Consider the following 18,841-nt stretch of genomic DNA (forward strand, 5'->3'; position numbering starts at 1 on the left):
GTATGCAAGGAGCCATTGTTGTGTGTACACTTACATGAAGCCATTCCCAATGACCTAATCAATTATTAGGTGTATGTAAGCATCATAATCATTGTGAGCCATGCCCACTTATTGGGAATTTGCCTTGTTTATGTAAACAGCTATGTGCTGCAGGCACTGCCATAATTTCGTCAAGCACAAAAATCAACCAGAATATTGATTTTAAAGGAAGTTAGTGATAGCAAGAATACTGGCTAGAAAATGTATTTATTTCCTGAAAAAATTTTCAAACTTATGGTATCTTAATCACGACATGAATGAATGTAGTCAGTACTCAACAGAACTGTGATACAATTTTGCATACTGAGCATTCTTTAGGCCCCACAGCTGGCAGGTGATATGACTGAAATAATGCAGTATGTTTTGGAGGTGACAGTGAATGAATCTTTACTAGTGATCACAACTTTTGTACCAGCCAATACTACCATGGTGGATGTGTTTTCATCAGGCCCTAATAATACAACGAGGAAAAGATACACCAATTACTCATTCAGAGTAGCAGCTATGAATAGTGTGGGACAAGGAGAATTCACAGAGCCTTTGTCAATTGGTGAGTACATAGTTTTCACTTCCTGCAATTTCATGCGATATGCGTAATGTGGGTGTTTGTTATATTTGATTATTCTCGAATAGAAATAACCTACACTACTATCCCTGTTAAAGAAATTTGTCATATATACAGCACTCTGAGGCATGATATGGATATCCACCACCATTGTGGTACCAGATAAAGTGTTATAAAAGCAAGCATGTGTATACATTTGCACTATGTATTTCATATAAAATTCCAAGAAGTGCTGAAAACCCTGTATAGTGTAGTTTAACTCCATGACATGTAGCTCTCTCTCCCTCTCCCTCTCCCTCTCTCTCCCTCTCCCTCTCTCTCCCTCTCCCTCTCCCTCTCCCTCTCTCTCCCTCTCCCTCTCCCTCTCTTCCCCTCTTCCTCTCTCTCTCTCTCTGTCTCTCTCTCTCTGTGTGTGTCTCTGTGTGTGTGTGTGTCACTCTCTCTCTGTGTCTCTCTCACACACACACACACACACACACACACACAAACACACACACACACACACCTCTTGATACCACCCTCTAAAGCCAAGCAGGACCCTATCCTGGACCATGACAAGCTACAGTAATGATTAATAATATCACCTTTCTGGTGGAGCTCTTGTGACCACATAAGGAAAAGAGAATTGTGGCAAGATGTTTCGTTTCTTGCTACCCCAATATCTTGCAAAAAGCCAGTCCACTCATTGCTATCCTAATGTAATTTATCATTTGCAATACCAGTGACCATCAGGTCAAATATTGCTCCATCAGACCATCGTTTCTTGGTTCCTTTTACCAAAAATACAACAGTTGGCCATCAGAGCAAAACTAGGTTTTGACTGATTATTTGGTAGGTTGTTTAGTCAGAACATCTGACCAGCAGCAGAAGCCACAATAGCAACTTCACACAATAGGCTATATGCACAGCCGAAAACATTCTACTAACATGTGATATTTCAACACATTTTTTCACGTCATGATGGTAAATGACTTCGATCTAATGTATGTAGAAATCTCAGAAAATAGTTCATTTACTGGTACTTCTTCCAGGGCGATATATTTCTCTACCTGTATAGCATAGTAGCTGGAAAGAGGAACTAAGTCCACAGTGTTAGTGGCGAGTTAAAGCTCAACCCACGTTTGGTACCCATACTTTTGTATGGAGTTTGCGATAGTCGTTCACTGTCAAAAATTCTCGGGCACAAATTGATCATGTTTCATTTAACAAATAGACCACACATACAGTCTATTACAAACCAATCAGGCTATTTATCTTATACATGTAATTGTACAGCTGGTACCACATCAAAGTAGATAACTGTACCTTACAGCTACTTAGTGCACTGATCTGGTCAGCAATTTCATGTCTAGGACGTTTCTCACTTGGTCATGCTTGTACAAGCTTGCAGGAGTCTAATACTTTGGTGAACACATTGCCAGTCTGGTGTGAATTTAAATTTGTGAGTTGTTTTATGAAAAACAAACATGTGGTGTGAAAAGAGTAGAAGCATCTACCTTTCAGAATATTTCTACTAGGGCTGTGTATAGGTTTGATTCACAGAGTAGTAGGCTTCTTTTTTGTTCTTTTTGTTATTACTTTTTTGCACAGTCGATTGACAAATCAATTCGTTTCTTATTGAACTGCTTTGTAAAATCATTGGTAGCTATCTTGAGCATTAGATTGTTGGAAAGCATGTTCATCATTATAGTGATAATATGTTAACACTTGTATCTCAAAATAAAGGATATCATTTACACTTTTGAAGTATCAGCTGTTGCTGAAATATTGGTTCATCAGAAAATCTGTATTGATGCTGATAAAATATTGGACATCAGATCAAAATTAATATAAAAATGTAGTATTGGTACAGCCCTAGTTTCTACCGAGCAAAGGAATTTATTTAACTTGTGTCTGGTTTTGGCAGGCTGCAGTTCACCCACATTGGGAGTAGCAGATGCATCCTTGGTGCACTGGAATATATGCAGTGATAAATCGGGAAACACAGTGGAAGCAGATAAGAACTCATGGCCAAGCTAAAGTCGTATGATGCAATGCCTTGCAACATGGATAATGAAAATGGTGGTAGCGATTGTTACTGTAGACAGTGTTGGGACAGTTACTTAATTAGATATAACCCAAAAAATAAAGTAACTATAGTAATATTATACTACTTTGTGTCCACAGCCTTAAGCTGTCACATGTGAAACTACCACCTTATCACATGACATGATTGCATTGTTGGGCAATGTGTAAATCTTGGTTATGCTGTTGAATAAGCTTCATTTAGTAGGCTTCATTATTTTGTTGTGGCTAGGCATTACTCAGTGGATCACTAATGAGATTAATAACTTCGTTACTTGTAGTAATAATATTACATAATATTAGATTCGTTAGAGTAACTATGTTACTTTAGGTAACGCATTACATTTGTAAGTAAAGTAACTTGAGTTATATTACCTGTTTCTATAGTGTATTTTGTTATATTACTTAGTTACCACAAAAGTAATAATTATTATCTACCCCCAACACTGGCTGTAGGCATAACTAGGTGCTATAATAATTATGTTTGCGCAACATACATGTAAAATTTGAATACAGGATACTTCCTTATAAATTAGTATATTCTGCTACCCTTTTATGTACAGCTTCATTAGATCAGATACGAAATAGCTGTGATGTTTAATCCATGTGTATAGGCATTGTGCAGTAAGCTAGCTACTGTATGTAGTTACATATTACAATATACAATACTTACTGTAGTTAATGGATGCATCTTTGATAAGCAAGAGCCCACATGAAAATGGTCTCCTAAAATGTATGTGATGGAGTCAGGTTTCTATGAGATAATTATGTGTTTGGGGGACTTCACAGCTGTATTGCTCTTTTGGTCCACTAGTATCCTGTCTCTTACTCTGAAACTCAACAGCTACTGTACAACTTACATACACATGGTATAGGGTATTCCCAGGAGTAATCAATATGAAAATGCTTAATCTTGCAAGGACAAAATGACCACTTAATACAAATGTTTATTTCTGGCACATTGCATCATACACATACATGGTTCAATTGAAGGTCACTTCTTGTGCAATACTCCAAACAAAAGTTTCTTTTATCACTCATACGACCATAGTTACCAAGCCAACAAGGCATTTCTCCACAACAAAGTCAGCAACTTGTGGTAATACACAGCTTCTACTGTTGGTATTGTAATATGCTTAATATAGTACAGTTATGGAAAGCAGTCAGATGTGTTACATCAGGAGCCTTTGTTGTCTTTGTTTCTACATCATAAAATAGATAGCAAAACAGCCTTTTGTTATGAAGCCATTTAAGATTGCATAAGCAACACTGAATGTACACAAAAAAATCAAGTGCAAGAAGCAGTACAACAAAAAAAATCCTGAGCTGCCAAGCAAAAACCTGACACCCTTTTGTGCTACCAGGATAAACCCAAAATGCTCCACTCTGCACTGTATGCATGTACAAATTAAAACAGTCAATCCACATCTTCCTTCTTCAGATCATCTACAGGTGTATATTCCAGTTAAGGAACTCTTGTTGGGAGGGAGCCAATCAGCTATAGAACATGTGACATAGACTGAAATAAAAGCACAACTGCACACCATACGTACTTCCCTTACGTGTATATAATTAATATGTTACATGACGCTAACCCCAAAAAAATTGTGTGGAAACTTACATATTTTCTGTGATTACATCAAAAAATTGAATGGCTCCATGTATAAGCAAATAATTTCAGGCATTGCCCCTTTAAGTGTATGTAGATGCAGGGAAAGGACACAACTACCAAAAAACCTTGGAGAATTTTGCAATTCTACATGCCACCATACTACTGTCATAGCCTCTCCACAGTTTTCCAACTGTATTTCACCTCTCTCCACACTCAGCACACTGACATTATCAACCTTCAAAACCACAGCAGTTTGAACTGGTAGAGTGTGCTCACTGCAACCTATAAATGCAGTTCAAATCCTGGGGTTGGAGGAATTTTTTTCCTTACTTGTCCCCTTTTCTGTTACACCTTATCAATCAGTAAGTCAAGTCACTAGGTCAAGTCATTAGGTCTAAGTCCCTAAAATTAGTCCAAAGGCTAGCTGCAGCACATGTTGCTGTCAGACCTTCAGTGCTGGTCACTGTAAAGTGCTAATAAAAAAAACAATAATAATAAAATGCTGCCCCGTCTATCCTGCCCCTCAGTTCTAGCTTCCTCACCCTCTATAGCCACCTTATTAATCCAGTTCTCCTTAGCCTTGATATAGTGTCCTGCAACTTCCTCAAGGTCCTCCTACATGATCCTGTTGTAACTTCTGATAAACTTTTTTCTTTGCATCAATCAAAGGCTTCAGCTAGTAACTTTCCTCAAATGATTCTAGGTTGAATGGTATTCCCTACCAATGAATTTCTCAGCTGATGCTATCTTCAGTACAAATCACAGAGGAGAACCTCCCATCACGCAACCTTCCTTCTAGAGATGTGAAATACATGATGGCACCCATCCACTGTGTCTGACTTCTTTAAAAAGCTATTGAATTCACAAAACCAAAGACAATCTTTACCAGTCAAATTACATACTTGTTACAATGCCATGTAGTCCAGATGTCATCCTTAGCATCATACATGTCATGTACACTGAAGTCGCCAAATATGAGCAAGGTGTCATCCTTGGTGGGAGGGGTGGTCACATGCATGCTCACACACACAAACAACACACGACACTACAGTTACAGTACACACAGTGTCCTCATGATAGATATTCATCTACACGTCTAACTTGTTTAGTCTTACAAACAATGTGGTGATTTTGAGTTGATACAAGAACATTGTAAGGATATTAAAGAAAGTTGGTACTAGGTACTAATGTACAGCTTATGAGTATCTTAAATTATAGATGTCCACCTACATGTGTATAGCTAGAGTCAGCTATCTAGGTCATAGATCAGATTTCAACCAAAGGTTATACTTCCTATATAGACTTTGTTTCTCTGTAACTAAGTTTAACTGCATCACTTTACTCATTTAGGCCCCTATTCGGTGATTATTAGTTTCTCATCCAGCCTTTCTAATTATTATGATGCGGGCGGGAGGGTATTACCGTTAGGCCCCTATTCGGTGATTATTAGTTTCTCATCCAGCCTTTCTAATTATTATGATGTGAGCGGGAGGGTATTACCATTATGCCATTATTTTATAATATTAACACTCTGATGTACAGACCTTGTCCAAATTGTCTTTCTTTGTTACTACAAACATTTCCTTCACCAGCTGATTCTACTTTTCGTGATCGCCAACTGTTTTTCGACAGTCAGCTGAAAGCCTGCTTTGATGAAGTCGATAGAGCACGATTGCAATTGGCATTGCAACAATTTGCTAAGGAAAACAACAGTTCTCCTGGTGATATATAGAGCATTGTAGCGTTCATCAACAAAAATTATAACAGTTTGGTATCACGTGTTCTTCTGAGCATGCGCAGAGTAAATAATGGCTTACCATGCGGTAGCTTAAGAAGGATGCGGGCGGTGGATGAGAAACTAATAATCACCAAATAGGGGCCTTACATGGAATTTTGTTTGAGGTAAAACCTCCCTAGAATGGACACGTTTATGTTTTTAATATGCAGGATTCCCAAGGCTCCATTATAACTGTATTGTACTTGCAATTAGGCCAGCATAATCACAAAAGTATAATATAATGTATCATGGTGAGCGCCAGTATAGTGCCTGTGATAATATACTGTTTAATTTGCAGGATTTTCTAACCACTACAGTAGTTCAGTTTCTGTTGTATACTGACTATCCATGAAAGAAATACACGCTGTACACCTTCTTATTTTCTTTTAGTTACCAACTACATACAAGATGCCTCAGCCACATCAGATTCTGTAGTAGGGAGGATCATTGTTTCATGCAGATTAGCAGAATCTGTTCCTCGAGTAATTTGTTCTGCTAATCCTGACTGTTTGGTTGGTGTGACCCTGACCTTGGCAAGTGATGTACCTAGAATATTTGAAATTGACCAGCCATGCAACATCACCTTCCAAACTACAACAGACACTGGTGTAGTGGTAGAAGAAAGAATCTTCACTAATGTTAAACCTACAGACCCATCTGTGATGCCAACTACTACTTCCACCATTGTATCAATTGTAACTCCCACCAGACGTAAGTATTGAGTCAGTAAGTGTATTGCCTATTACCTTAATTATAGTAGAAAACTTATGGTGAATCTACAAAATCCAATTGGCTAAAAAATTTTTGAGAAATTGCTGTGTTTAGTCATGTGTCACTCACTAGAGAACACAGTTTTAAGCTGGCATCAAGATGTCATCTCCTACAAATTTTCAATACTGCTTGGTTTTGCACAATAATTACACAGTAGCATAAATAGCTAACTATAGCTGGACATATAATTTTGTATAATGAATTAAAGATCTATTCACCAAAATTTGCCAACGTTTACCACGGTATATTGCACAAAATGCTAAGTAACAATAGGCCAAATTTTAAATGTTCCTTTCTTTAAACTTGCAGTATACCGTATGTGCACAACACAGCTCTGAATGTCCTGTATTTACAGAAAACCCAATGTGCTTTATAAAATGAAATTGATATTTCATTAATTTATGCATTATGTATAAAAGTGGGCTGACCATAACAAGAGTTTTGGCAAATAATAGTTTTGGATTGGCCATGGGAAGGCTTGAATAGTCTTATATGTAGTGTATACTGTCCAATACTGTACTCATCCTGCCAAGCTTTATTAATCCCTACTATGTGACCTGTGATGCCAAAGTTCACTCTGTTATGCAATATCACTAGTTTCTCTGAATATATGTGGTATACGACAGCGTTGAAACCGGGTCGTGTCAACCGGCTCACATTTTCTCCGGGTCCGACCCGGTTTACAAATTATCCGGGTCTGACCCGGATTGGATCACGCGAGAAACGAAATTGGTCGTTTGATGACGTGGAAATTTATAAACGTTATCGCGTAGCTCTTTCGTAGGCCACGCCCACTTATCGCGTTACAAACATACGCTCAGCCACGCCCATTTATTAGTAAATGCAGTCTGTAGCACGAAACTGTGTCCGTTGGCTGTCTGCAAGCTTACGTGGAACCACGCTCACTAATTGATTATTGTAAGAGTCAAGTCTTGCAGCAGGATAAGTACTTTTGTGAGCCACACCCACTTCAATATATCGGGAAATGGTAATACTGGGTATGCACGAAGCCACACCCAATTGCTGTCTGTAAACTCGCAGTAGCTACGTGGAACCAAAACCCACTGACTGATTTTAAATTATAAACTTACTGGCTTAGTTATCACATAACTACTCGTTTACTCTAAACAAATCGAACGCTCAAAACGTAGTCTCGTTCGCTCGAGACTACCCCAAACATAGCTCTTATCGCACGCTTCGGCTTTAATTAATCCAGGTAAAATCCGGGTCCGGATTTCTATCCGGGTCAGTGGGTCATCCGGGTCAGCAGTAGTGACCCGGTTTCAACGCTGGTATATGATTAATACTGCACAGAACATGCAGTATTCTTAGCAACTGAAAGTTATGTTTGGCGATCCTGCAGAGGAATGGTCATTCTTGAGAGGTTTTACCTACAGTACATGTAGCTCATGCATTCTACTGCATTGAGTGGTTCTGTGGTGAAATTTTCATGTCATTAGAATATTCACAATCAAATCTATGATACTTCTAATATTGTGCTTAGTGCCATAATGTACAGGAAAGCCCTGAAAATGTCATGTTCAAAAACCACCACTCTATCAACTTTAATATCTCTTGATAAGAACCATCGATTGAAGTGCATGGGGTTTGCACTAAAATGATTCTAAAAGACACAAGAATTTAAGGAATATAAAATTTTTAATTTGGTTGAAAATCCCTACTTGTAGAGTGGTTACTTCATGCAGAGTGGTGTCTTTGTGATAGGGGCGTGGTCCATATTCAGAAACGTGTGGAAAGCTTGGTGAATAAGCTATAGCACTAGTTCTCACCTTAGCTCAAATTTTTTCAACTCATAGGATAACAAAATGCTATCTGTCTAAGTGGTTTTCATAGCCAAATCCAAGCCATGTAGACTAATCACATGACTATTAATCGATCCCCACAATTGATTTTGGCCTTAACGTCTATATTAGGCCATACCTACTGGATCATATGTTGCGCAGGCAAAACCTCAGAAAATTTGGGTAGGTAGGTCGATTTGATACTGATAATAATAATTAGTACATAATAGAAAATTCAAATGTTATTACTGAAATTCACCATACAAAAAAGAGCCACAACTACAAAATGTGTTCCATGACCAGGTGTTCTGCAGCACCATCTGCAGCACCATAATGTATTACTGTACAATAAAACAAACCTCTTGAGTACTAAGAACTACTTCGTTTAGAGTATCTTGACCATTAAAGCTCGACCTTTTGAAGAGTTTAATCCCCAGTGGAGTTATCCCAATAGCTGATTTTCACTCACACACATGAGATTTACCTTCTTGGCACACGTGATCCTATATCACGTGATTATCATTATCATTTCAGTTCATGAAAAAGACAGTTGGTCGGGCCCATTCAACGTAAAATCCAATAGGTATGGCCTAAGGGTCCGCAATGTGAAATTTCAACCTTTGTACCAATTAGAAAATGCCAGATTGGTGCTATTTTTCATAAGCACTTTGTTGTGCAAATCTCCTGATATGTTTACAGATCATGTGAAAATTTATGTATTTTAGGTTTTATGGTGTGAAAACACCAAAGGCCTGTTGGTATGCAACCGACAACACTAACAATGTACAATTATTACGAACTACTTAAGTAATTACATAGTTAAAATTATAAGTGTTTAAAATTGTTAGTTGGAGGTTTTGTTTGGTGACATCTAGAGCATGGACATATGTAATGTAGAGTGCAGTTATTATTCTCATCAAAGTTTCTCAGGAATGATCCCACAGATATGATTTCAGTTTAGATTTCAGCAAACAAAATGCCAAGTTTAAGTCTAGAATTGGCATGGCATTCCACAGGGATGGTAAACAATGAAAATAAGAATGTCATGAAATGTCAAAAGTATAAGACATTACCCATTTGTTTTATAATTTAGGATGTAACCAAACTTGTGCATAAGTATCATAGTAGTACATCAATCACTGGCAAACTTGTGATATAACTGAAATAATAATTGTATCATGTTTGCACTTGATTGTGTACATTAATGTTGATGCTGACAACAGCTGTTCAAAAACTGAAGTGCTATATATACAGTATAATTATAGCATATTATCCCTCTTGGCACAATTTCCATGTACAAATCTGATCACTAATTTACCACCAACCAAAACACATGCAATATTCCAGTCATAAATTGCACAAGTGCCATAAGTTATCTATTCACTCAGGCTTTCCCCACAATGTTATAAACATCTGTCTAGTTGGTACCTAGCCTGGGTGGTTTGGTAGTTGATTCTCAAAGGTTGAAATTTCACATTGCGGACCCTATATATATAGTTGCTTCCCATTCTAGTTATTTGTAGCCCAGGCGGCTCCTATGATCTGAGGTATGAAAATGTTACATAACAATCATTATTGCCACTCACTTGTGCTGTCTTTACTATATTCAACATTTTTTTATACTTTGAATTGCTAGTTACAGGTTGGTGTTTGTAAATATTATTCCCCATAACTGTCTTCTTGCATTTGGAAAATACTGTCTATCCTCTCTTACCACTTGAGTAAGAATACCTATTATGATTATGAGTAAAGTATACATGTATATCTGAAATGTTCAAAATTATTGCTAGTACTGTGAATGCTTCAAAAGTGATAAACTGAAAAGATTTCACATTAGTCTAAAAAGTGTCAAAACCTAATTTACTACTTGAACATGTAGTTCAAATCTGTCATTTTTCTTGTGTATGGCACGTGTAGCTAAATTGTATTTTTAATGGTCTCATTTACTTTCATAGGCCTTGAATCAGAAGATAGTGAAAGTACAGTTACCATAGCTGGAATTGTGGCTGGAGTGATTGTGGTCATTGTAATTATAGTAATAATTATTGGGGCTGTGCTATTCTACCGATATAGAAAATGTAAGAAGTTGGCTTTGTTGCTTTGTGTCTAATATAGGAATTGCATTTGTACTTGTTTCAAGCTTTATTAATATGCTTTTTTCATATAGTGCTGATGTTAACCTTTCGTTTGTTATATGACAGGTAAACCTATGAAGCCAACTAATGGTGAAACAGAGTGAGTTGTTTTTTGTACATTTTCTCATTACTAATGTAAAGTGTAACAGGGGCTTAGGGAGGGGGGGTTCCGGGGGGTTCAGGAACCCCCCCTGTAAAATTTAGCCTTCTGCAAGCAGGATCCTAACACACCATTTAGTGTGGCAGGACAAAATGAGTGAGTTGATAAAACTTACATTCATCTCTCAGGGAAGGATTTACAGAGGTAACATGAGCCCTCTTCAAAACTTGTTAAAAAGATCGATATACTCTAATAGAGCAGTCAGGTATATACTCTAATAGAGTAGTCAGGTATACTCTAATAGAACATGCATGTAAATATCCATGTCTATATGAAGTTTTTCAGACATTCCAACATTAAATGCAAAACTTAGCATGACCTTATACTGCTATAGCTTTGGTGTGCAGTGTTTAAAGATATAGAGCTCCAGTAATTTATCACTTGTGTTATGCAAAATGAATTCATGCTATGCATATTTGTATAGTTATATTGTTTTGATTGTCATTTGTATCAGTGGATTCATGGCCCCTATACCACAGTGAGATATAACCATCACTTACAGATTACTATATGTGTCTCTATGTGTTATGCTGTCTGTTTCCACTAGGTGACTTTATCTAGTACTACCTTCATCCCTGGGGCACTTAATGCATCATAATTAATGTACTTTTTGCATAAAATATAGTAATTTGCTGAGTTTTGATTTATTAAAATATTGAAAGTCTCTCAGCAGCTGGGGGCTGTGCCCCCAGACCCCTGCTTCTAGTAACTCAATGCTGGTGCTGGAACCCCCCTTCAAAAAATCCTGGCTACGCCCCTGTGTAACTAAGGGTGGGCAAGATTTTCAAATGGAGACAATGTTTTATCATTTCTGTAATGATTTCCAGCCATGAGTGTCTTACCAAGTGACAACAAAGTCGTAAACTGTTTGAACGGCTTCATCTTGCTCAAACAATCCTGCTGCCATTTTCCCCAACAGAACCCCAATTCATGGAACAATCAGTGGTCAAGCTATGCTGTGGCAAAATTTTTTCCACTTGAATCATTACTAAATCTCCGTGTCTGTGTCTTTTTCACCTAACAGAGAATGCACCAACAATTTTACACGGCACTTCCATAGCCCTGGTTATTTTCTGGTCATCTTTTAAGGCATTGCTATAGCAGTTAAACTGAGGCAGTGGCCAAAATATGCAATGTCTTTGCCACCCTGACATACTAGCGGCACTGATTGCATTGGCACCATCATCAATGATGATACTAACTCCTAAGATTTCATGACTGCTTAATGCTTCATCTATATGCAAGAAGAAACTTCAAATTCGAAGTACTGACTTTGAAATTGCCAGTCCCTATCTAAGTAGCTATAGTGAACCATGTAGCTTATGTATAGGAGAAGACCTTGACTTAACTACATATCAGCTGTATATGTGTGGTAGTGAGCTTCTTTTAACTCTTGTGCAACAGTATCATGTAACTTTGAGTAAAAGATTGAGATTTGAGAGTATGTAATTCATACTGACTATCACACCACTCCAGCATCAAATGGACACCAGGTTTGTTAACTGTGTGCAGTGGCAAAATATCCATTGCTATGCACTTAGTGACAGAGTTTCTACTTTTTCGATATTGTTGGAAATAAGCAGTTGCACAATTTTAGATCCTTCAGTTTCAATTCATGAAAATTCTTTAGGATACCTCTGTTTAGATGTATTAATGGCTTTTAATGCTACCACTTCACAAAAAGCATTATAAGTAGCATGTCTAGGTCTTCCATTTATTCAAGTTCACGGATGACTTGGATTTCTACTTCTCTGTTCACTCACTTCACTGTCACCAGTACTACTTCTCTTCCTCTTGCTGGTACATCAAATGCTGCATCTTCTTCTGGCTGGTATCCATTACAAAATTATACAAACAGTAAACATTTGGCAAACTCCATCCTCCCCCAAGGTACACGCATGCATTTTCCATGTAACTAGACAGTTTCTGTTTTTTTAAATAGTGAACATTATTTCTACTCCATGGTATTCCATAGTACATCACATTGTCACTAGATAAAATACGTGTGCCGCGCCCAACAAAACTGTTAGTCTGTTACACACATTTCAATTACTCTGATATGCACAGTGAAACAAAGCTCTGATCAATAAAACCTATACATCATCAGATCCCCTGTTCATATAGATTAATAAAATCTTTGTTTTGTGTTTGTACAGTAAATGGCACATACGTTATGTACATATATGAAAATGTTAAAATGTGATTGCATATTAACTTTATTAATTATTTATAAAGTCATCTTTAATGCAACTGTAGCATTAAATTTTTTTGTTGTAAAAAACAATGGGAAAGTCCTTAGAATGTTACCTAGGTTTCCAGTAGCTGACTGTCCATGATCTAAAAGAAAAATTAGGTATTTTAAAGTAGAGTAGGGACAATGTAGTACCGCTGCAATAAGAAGCACTATAAAACACTTCTTGAATATCCCTACTGTACTACGGAGATTCTACAATTAAAATGCACAGTAAGGATATTTACTTCTTATTGTTTTACAGTATCTGGACATTACATACTGAAGCTATGTATACCAAGTTTTCACCAATTCCTTACCTTCCAGAGAATCCACTGTACAAGTTTAGCCAACAGCACCACTTTAGATGGGTTTTTTTTTACTCAAGAATGACTATATCAGGTAAGCTCCAATAGGCAGGGCAGGGGCAGATCCAGACTATTAAAAAGTGTGGTTTACATGAGAGCCTCCTCTGAACACTTTTTGACTGAAAGTTAAAAAAAAAACTCTCAAACTTAGTGAAGCTAAAACTAAAAGTAGTAATCATGCAATACTTGACATTAATTTATTTAAAAGCAACAATTGATGGAAACAACACTTATCTAGTGTTCATTTTCACTTTGTCTATAGTAAGTTCCTTTAAGAATAATTACTGTTATTAGCTTTGGTTTTGTTTCACAAGTTTTTCTTGGGGGAGCATGTCTCAAGCCATTCCTAGGCTAGGATTTAACCTTACCACTTTCACTTATTTATTTATTTATTTCATTGCTTTACAGATACACAGCAAAATTACAAGGATGGTAGGTACAATAATAAGACAGTATGATTGGAAAGGTGATCTGAAGGACAAATGACAATCAATGCCAGATGCCTATAAAACTAACTACTTATACTTAACTTAATTACCAAAAGCCTATGAAACTAGTTATTACAATAAATGATAGTTACAAGGGTTGGGGAGCTTAGCACAATTACAACAAGGACATGCGAAATGGAAAGTACATTTATTATTTAAAATTACTTTAAAAATGTTCCCATAAATAGCTCTTTAACTGTTGCTTAATTGTGTTGAAGGAGAGGGTAAGGTCAATTACTGGCAGAGAATTCCATAATCTGGGAAGTCTATGATCTCCAGTAGCTTTACTGTTAAATCTTACCTTGAGACCTTTAGAAATTCAGCTGATGCCAGTCATACTATATAGCTTTACAATGATTGTTTTAAAAGTGCTTATATTGTGTGAAGATGTAAGGATAGCAGTTTTGCAGTAAAGTGAGTATTTGACACTTTAATTGTTGTAATAAGTATTTTCTTTGACTGATAAACTGGATTTGGTTCACTAGTCAGAGACAGTTTAAGACATATTTGTCATCAGTTCATATACTGTATATTATATATATTGAGGCACTTCTAAAAAGGTGGTGGGCCCTTTGAATCCCTTAGGATCTATGTGTAGGGGAAGGCAAAACATTGTTTACAAGGAATGTGTAGGGATGAAATAGGATGAAATGAAATTTACAGCACAGGTCTTTATTCAACACCATGAAGCTATACAGCCACATACAGCCACATACAGCCATCCCTAGATCTCCTTCAAGGTCCCAGACTGCTCATACAGTTAGCCACCGGGCTTGGGAAAAGCAGCCAGCCAAAGCAGACCACCCAAGCCTGGCTACTTTGACAATGAAATTTATAGTGTATTTGTGTACCTAGACGAAGTCACAAAAGTTTAGTAATTGCCCACAATGCAATCTGAATATCTGATTGGTGATACCTGTTTTCTGTAACACATGACAAACTTTGAATGCCCAGGCCCATACTCTATGCGAAGGGGCAGGCACCGCCAAAGTAATGTACCTCTGTGTTCGCGTTGAAAAATCAAACTTGCTGCCATGGGCAATAAGACTGATTTTCCCACATAATATAACAAAAAAGCTGTATATACCAACAGTTTAACTTATCAAGTTAAGTATAGACTTGTTGGAAGTATGTTTAAAATTGTCATCATTAATCTAGCTATTCCGAATTTCTTCTCACTATGCTTTCCAAAATGTACTCATATTCTCAAAATCTTTAAATTTTTCTTCACTTTTGTAATTAAATTGGTACAACAAGACTTTAAAATAAAAATCAACTCCTGAAAGCTAGTCTTGGTATTTTTGTGAAGATGACAACAATATGATTATTGCTTCTGCTAGTTGTAAAGCAGAAAAGAAAAAGGAAAAAACTCAGGTCAGTTGCAGTGGCGGATCCAGGATGGGGCATTTGGGGCAAATGCCCCCCCCCCCTTCAAGAAATTGCATACAAGATCGAGATACTCTAATAGAGCAGTCAATTACTCTAATAAAGCAGTCACAATGTTCATGAGGCAGTGTAGCTTACCTATGAAGCTACAAATAGGATTTTATTTTACATAACAGACGTGATATAGTTGGTAAGGATAACTAGCTATTATTGTTGTGACCTTTTTTTTTTTTTTTTTCTTTCTTTTTTTTTTGGTCTTCAACTGGTTTTCAGCAAGTTTTTTTGGTCTTCAACTGTTTTTCAGAAAGGTGTCCCCCCTCTTTCGAAACTCTGGATCCACCCCTGAGTTGGTAGAAGTATCCAAAGTGGTTAGTTGGTAGCATCTATCCTTGACATGTAGGCTTACAAGACTCACATTCATAAGGTACAAATCAAAGGAAGGTGTGTGGTAGCCAGTAGCAATAGTCGATGGTTACCACTTGGACTAGAGTTATAGTCAATTTTGTGGTTATTGGGAAACTATATGCACTTTCCCATTAAATACTGCATGCTAGTTGGATAGTGCTAGGTCTCATATACGTATAGCTCAGCTGTCTTAATATTTAACTACAGTGTATGTACATATTATTGCAGAATGGACACATTACAGTCAGCAACTTATGATGATATTGATACAGTAAAGATGCAGTCATGTCCAGCTTATGAGGTTGTCCATGATAATGTGAAGATGCAGTCTTGTCCAGCTTATGATACTATTAAAGATAATACTAAAGGGCAAGTTGAAATGCAGTCTAATCCTTCATACATGGCTGTCCGTTAGTATTCATGAACAAAAGATGAATGTCTGTTTGTTTTATGCATATTGCCACTACATTTACATTTATATCACTACTGTACCTTCACACAATGTATCCGTTATAGTTTATAGTAACTTTATACATATACTGCACTAGTTCTGTGAGATATTTGTTATATATGTCATGCACAAATACAATGGCAGGTCTAATATGAAATTTACACCTGTACTAAAACAAATACGAAAATATTTGGACCTAATTAAATTTCTCATTATGATGGGGTTATCCATATTGTCTTCATACATGAATAGTTTCTACCTTGGAATGGTTGTCTTGCTTCATAACTGCAAACTGCATTCCAAGCAAACATTATTAATTTGATAGCTATATATCTTGTATTTTTCTTGGGAGTTTTTATCAGCTGTGCTATCATCCCAGTATGACAGCTAATTAACATTAAAAAAGGTTAATTGTTAGTTGTCATCCCCACCTGAGTTGATCTCTTTAGCTACCTGTTCATGTACATAGAGATGTTACATATGGATGGATGAGGATATTTCCAGAGCATGATACATATCCATCTGTAAATGTAAACATGTAGTAGAAGACATTTTGCATGATCCATGCTGGGGCAGATCCAGGGTTTGACAAGCAGTGCACCAGGGTAGTGGGTACATGTATGGGGTGGGGGCCATAAAGCTATTTTATATGTTTCAGGACTGAAATTTTTTTGCAACAGTTTTATGCACAAATACCTAAATCATATATATACTGCTTTCTATAAGTGGACTGCATTGACCAAGAGTTGTATGACAGGGATAAGTGACAACTGATCATGAGTATAGTTCAGCTAGTTATAAGCCTAAAGAATGGCATACAAAGGACCATATAGATGCATTTCAGTTGCAAAATGTTCTTAGCAGGCTAAGTGTTCCCTGCATAGGATGGTGCTGCAGATACTAGTTTTCATACTCAGCCACTGTGGAGGATTATCAATAGTACAAGTGGTCTGTATGGTGACTGCTCTATTAGAGTAAAAAGCTATCTCCATCTTGTATAATTTTCACTGTGAAAAAGGTGGGATATAATATGGTATTTCCAGTGGCTTATTGAATACAAATAAGCCTTAATATAAATCCTGTATTATACTCATCTTATATCTTAATATAATCCTTACTATACTACTGCATATATGGTTTCAATTTATTTACCACATTATCTAAAACTAATATAATGCCCACTGTTTACCATCACATAATTATATGGTTTTGGTATGTTTAACGCATTAACTAAAGCCTCGTGTGAGATTCTTAGTATAATACAGGTTATATCAAGCTTTTTTGTATTCAATAAGCCACTGGAAATACCATCTTATATCCTTCTTTTTTCACAGTGTTTCCTTTTTTGGGAGGAGGGGCTTGGATCTGCCACTGCTATACCTACCTATATGAAACCTACTATGAATTTTTTCATTAAAGAGACAAACCTTGTACAAATTTACTGGCGTACCAATTGTCATATACAACAAGAGTATATGCTTGTACTAGCTATTATGTTTTGTAAGCTCATAAAAAATATGTATATATATATGCATGCAAACAATATAAAAAGCGGTAAAAAGTTTGGTATTCAACAAAATAATTGTTATAACATGCCAATGTGGGGACTTTCTCACAGACTACACAGAGCTTTGCTATACCATCATTCATCTCTTGTTTCACTACTTTTATCGCTTGCGTGGGTGGTGGATCCCTAATTAGGGATGCGTCGATTTCGCCAGCAAAATTATTGGAATAATAGGAATACAAGAGCAACAAGCAAAATGCTGGCAAAATAGGAGCAAAATCGAGCAAAATAGGAGCAAAATCGAGCAAAATAGGCGCAAAATAAGCAAAATTTGTTAATCTCAGATCTGTTTCAGACAGTGTGAATGTAACTGCATAACTAACACAAGTAACAACTTACCATAGCTACGTTTAACACTCGTACGTTAAATGAGTATGGCTCTAGCTGAACTTTGACCCGAAGGCGAACCCACAATACATGTTAGCGAATAATCACGTGTGAAATAGTGTCTACAATGGATGTGATAGAACGCATTGACTACAGTTCAAGTGCTGAAAGCGATGTTAGTGAAGTAGATGACAGTCTTAGCATTGTTAGTAATGATGATGACCGTGAATCGTCTCGCGAGTCAGATGTTACAACAACTTCGACTAGTACAACTTCGAGGACTCGTTCTACCGGAAGTGCCAGCAACTCAACGACGCCAACGTCTAGTGGAGTGTCCTTGCTTAGTGTGCTAAAGGCACCAAGTGCATCTGACTTCTCTCGTAAGAGAAAAATTGCCAAAAATCCACCAGCTGGCAGGAAGAGAGCATTACATTCGAATTCGCAGAGCAACCCAAAAACGATCAAGCCCCAGCAAAGAGTAACCGAATATTCCAAGGAACCCTTTACTGTAGCTACTGGAAAGCTTTTTTGCCAAGGATGCCGGGAAGAGTTACCCCTCAAAAAGAGCAGTATTGAGTATCACTTAAAGTCTACTAAACATGCTAATGGAAAGAAAAAGCTGCAACAAAGGAATGTTAAAGACTCAGACATTGCACAATCTCTGCAAAGGTATAATGCAGAAGCTCATGGGCGA

General features: G+C 37.0%; 1 protein-coding gene across 1 annotated transcript in view; it reads left to right on the forward strand.

The window, feature by feature from the left end:
- LOC136266029 (protein sidekick-1-like) overlaps window positions 1-16,232 on the forward strand; it is a 39,555-nt gene extending 23,323 nt beyond the window's left edge. The window contains exons 6-10 of the mRNA XM_066060998.1: window positions 358-589; window positions 6,448-6,768; window positions 10,586-10,708; window positions 10,832-10,865; window positions 16,031-16,232. Of these exons, the coding sequence (XP_065917070.1) occupies window positions 358-589; window positions 6,448-6,768; window positions 10,586-10,708; window positions 10,832-10,865; window positions 16,031-16,217 (897 nt within the window). The 3' untranslated portion in view covers window positions 16,218-16,232. The remainder of the gene's footprint in view (window positions 1-357; window positions 590-6,447; window positions 6,769-10,585; window positions 10,709-10,831; window positions 10,866-16,030) is intronic.
- The last annotated feature ends 2,609 nt before the right edge of the window (window positions 16,233-18,841 follow it).

The sequence above is a fragment of the Dysidea avara genome, chromosome 1 (genome assembly GCF_963678975.1).
Source record: "Dysidea avara chromosome 1, odDysAvar1.4, whole genome shotgun sequence".
Classification (NCBI taxonomy): Eukaryota; Metazoa; Porifera; class Demospongiae; order Dictyoceratida; family Dysideidae; genus Dysidea; species Dysidea avara.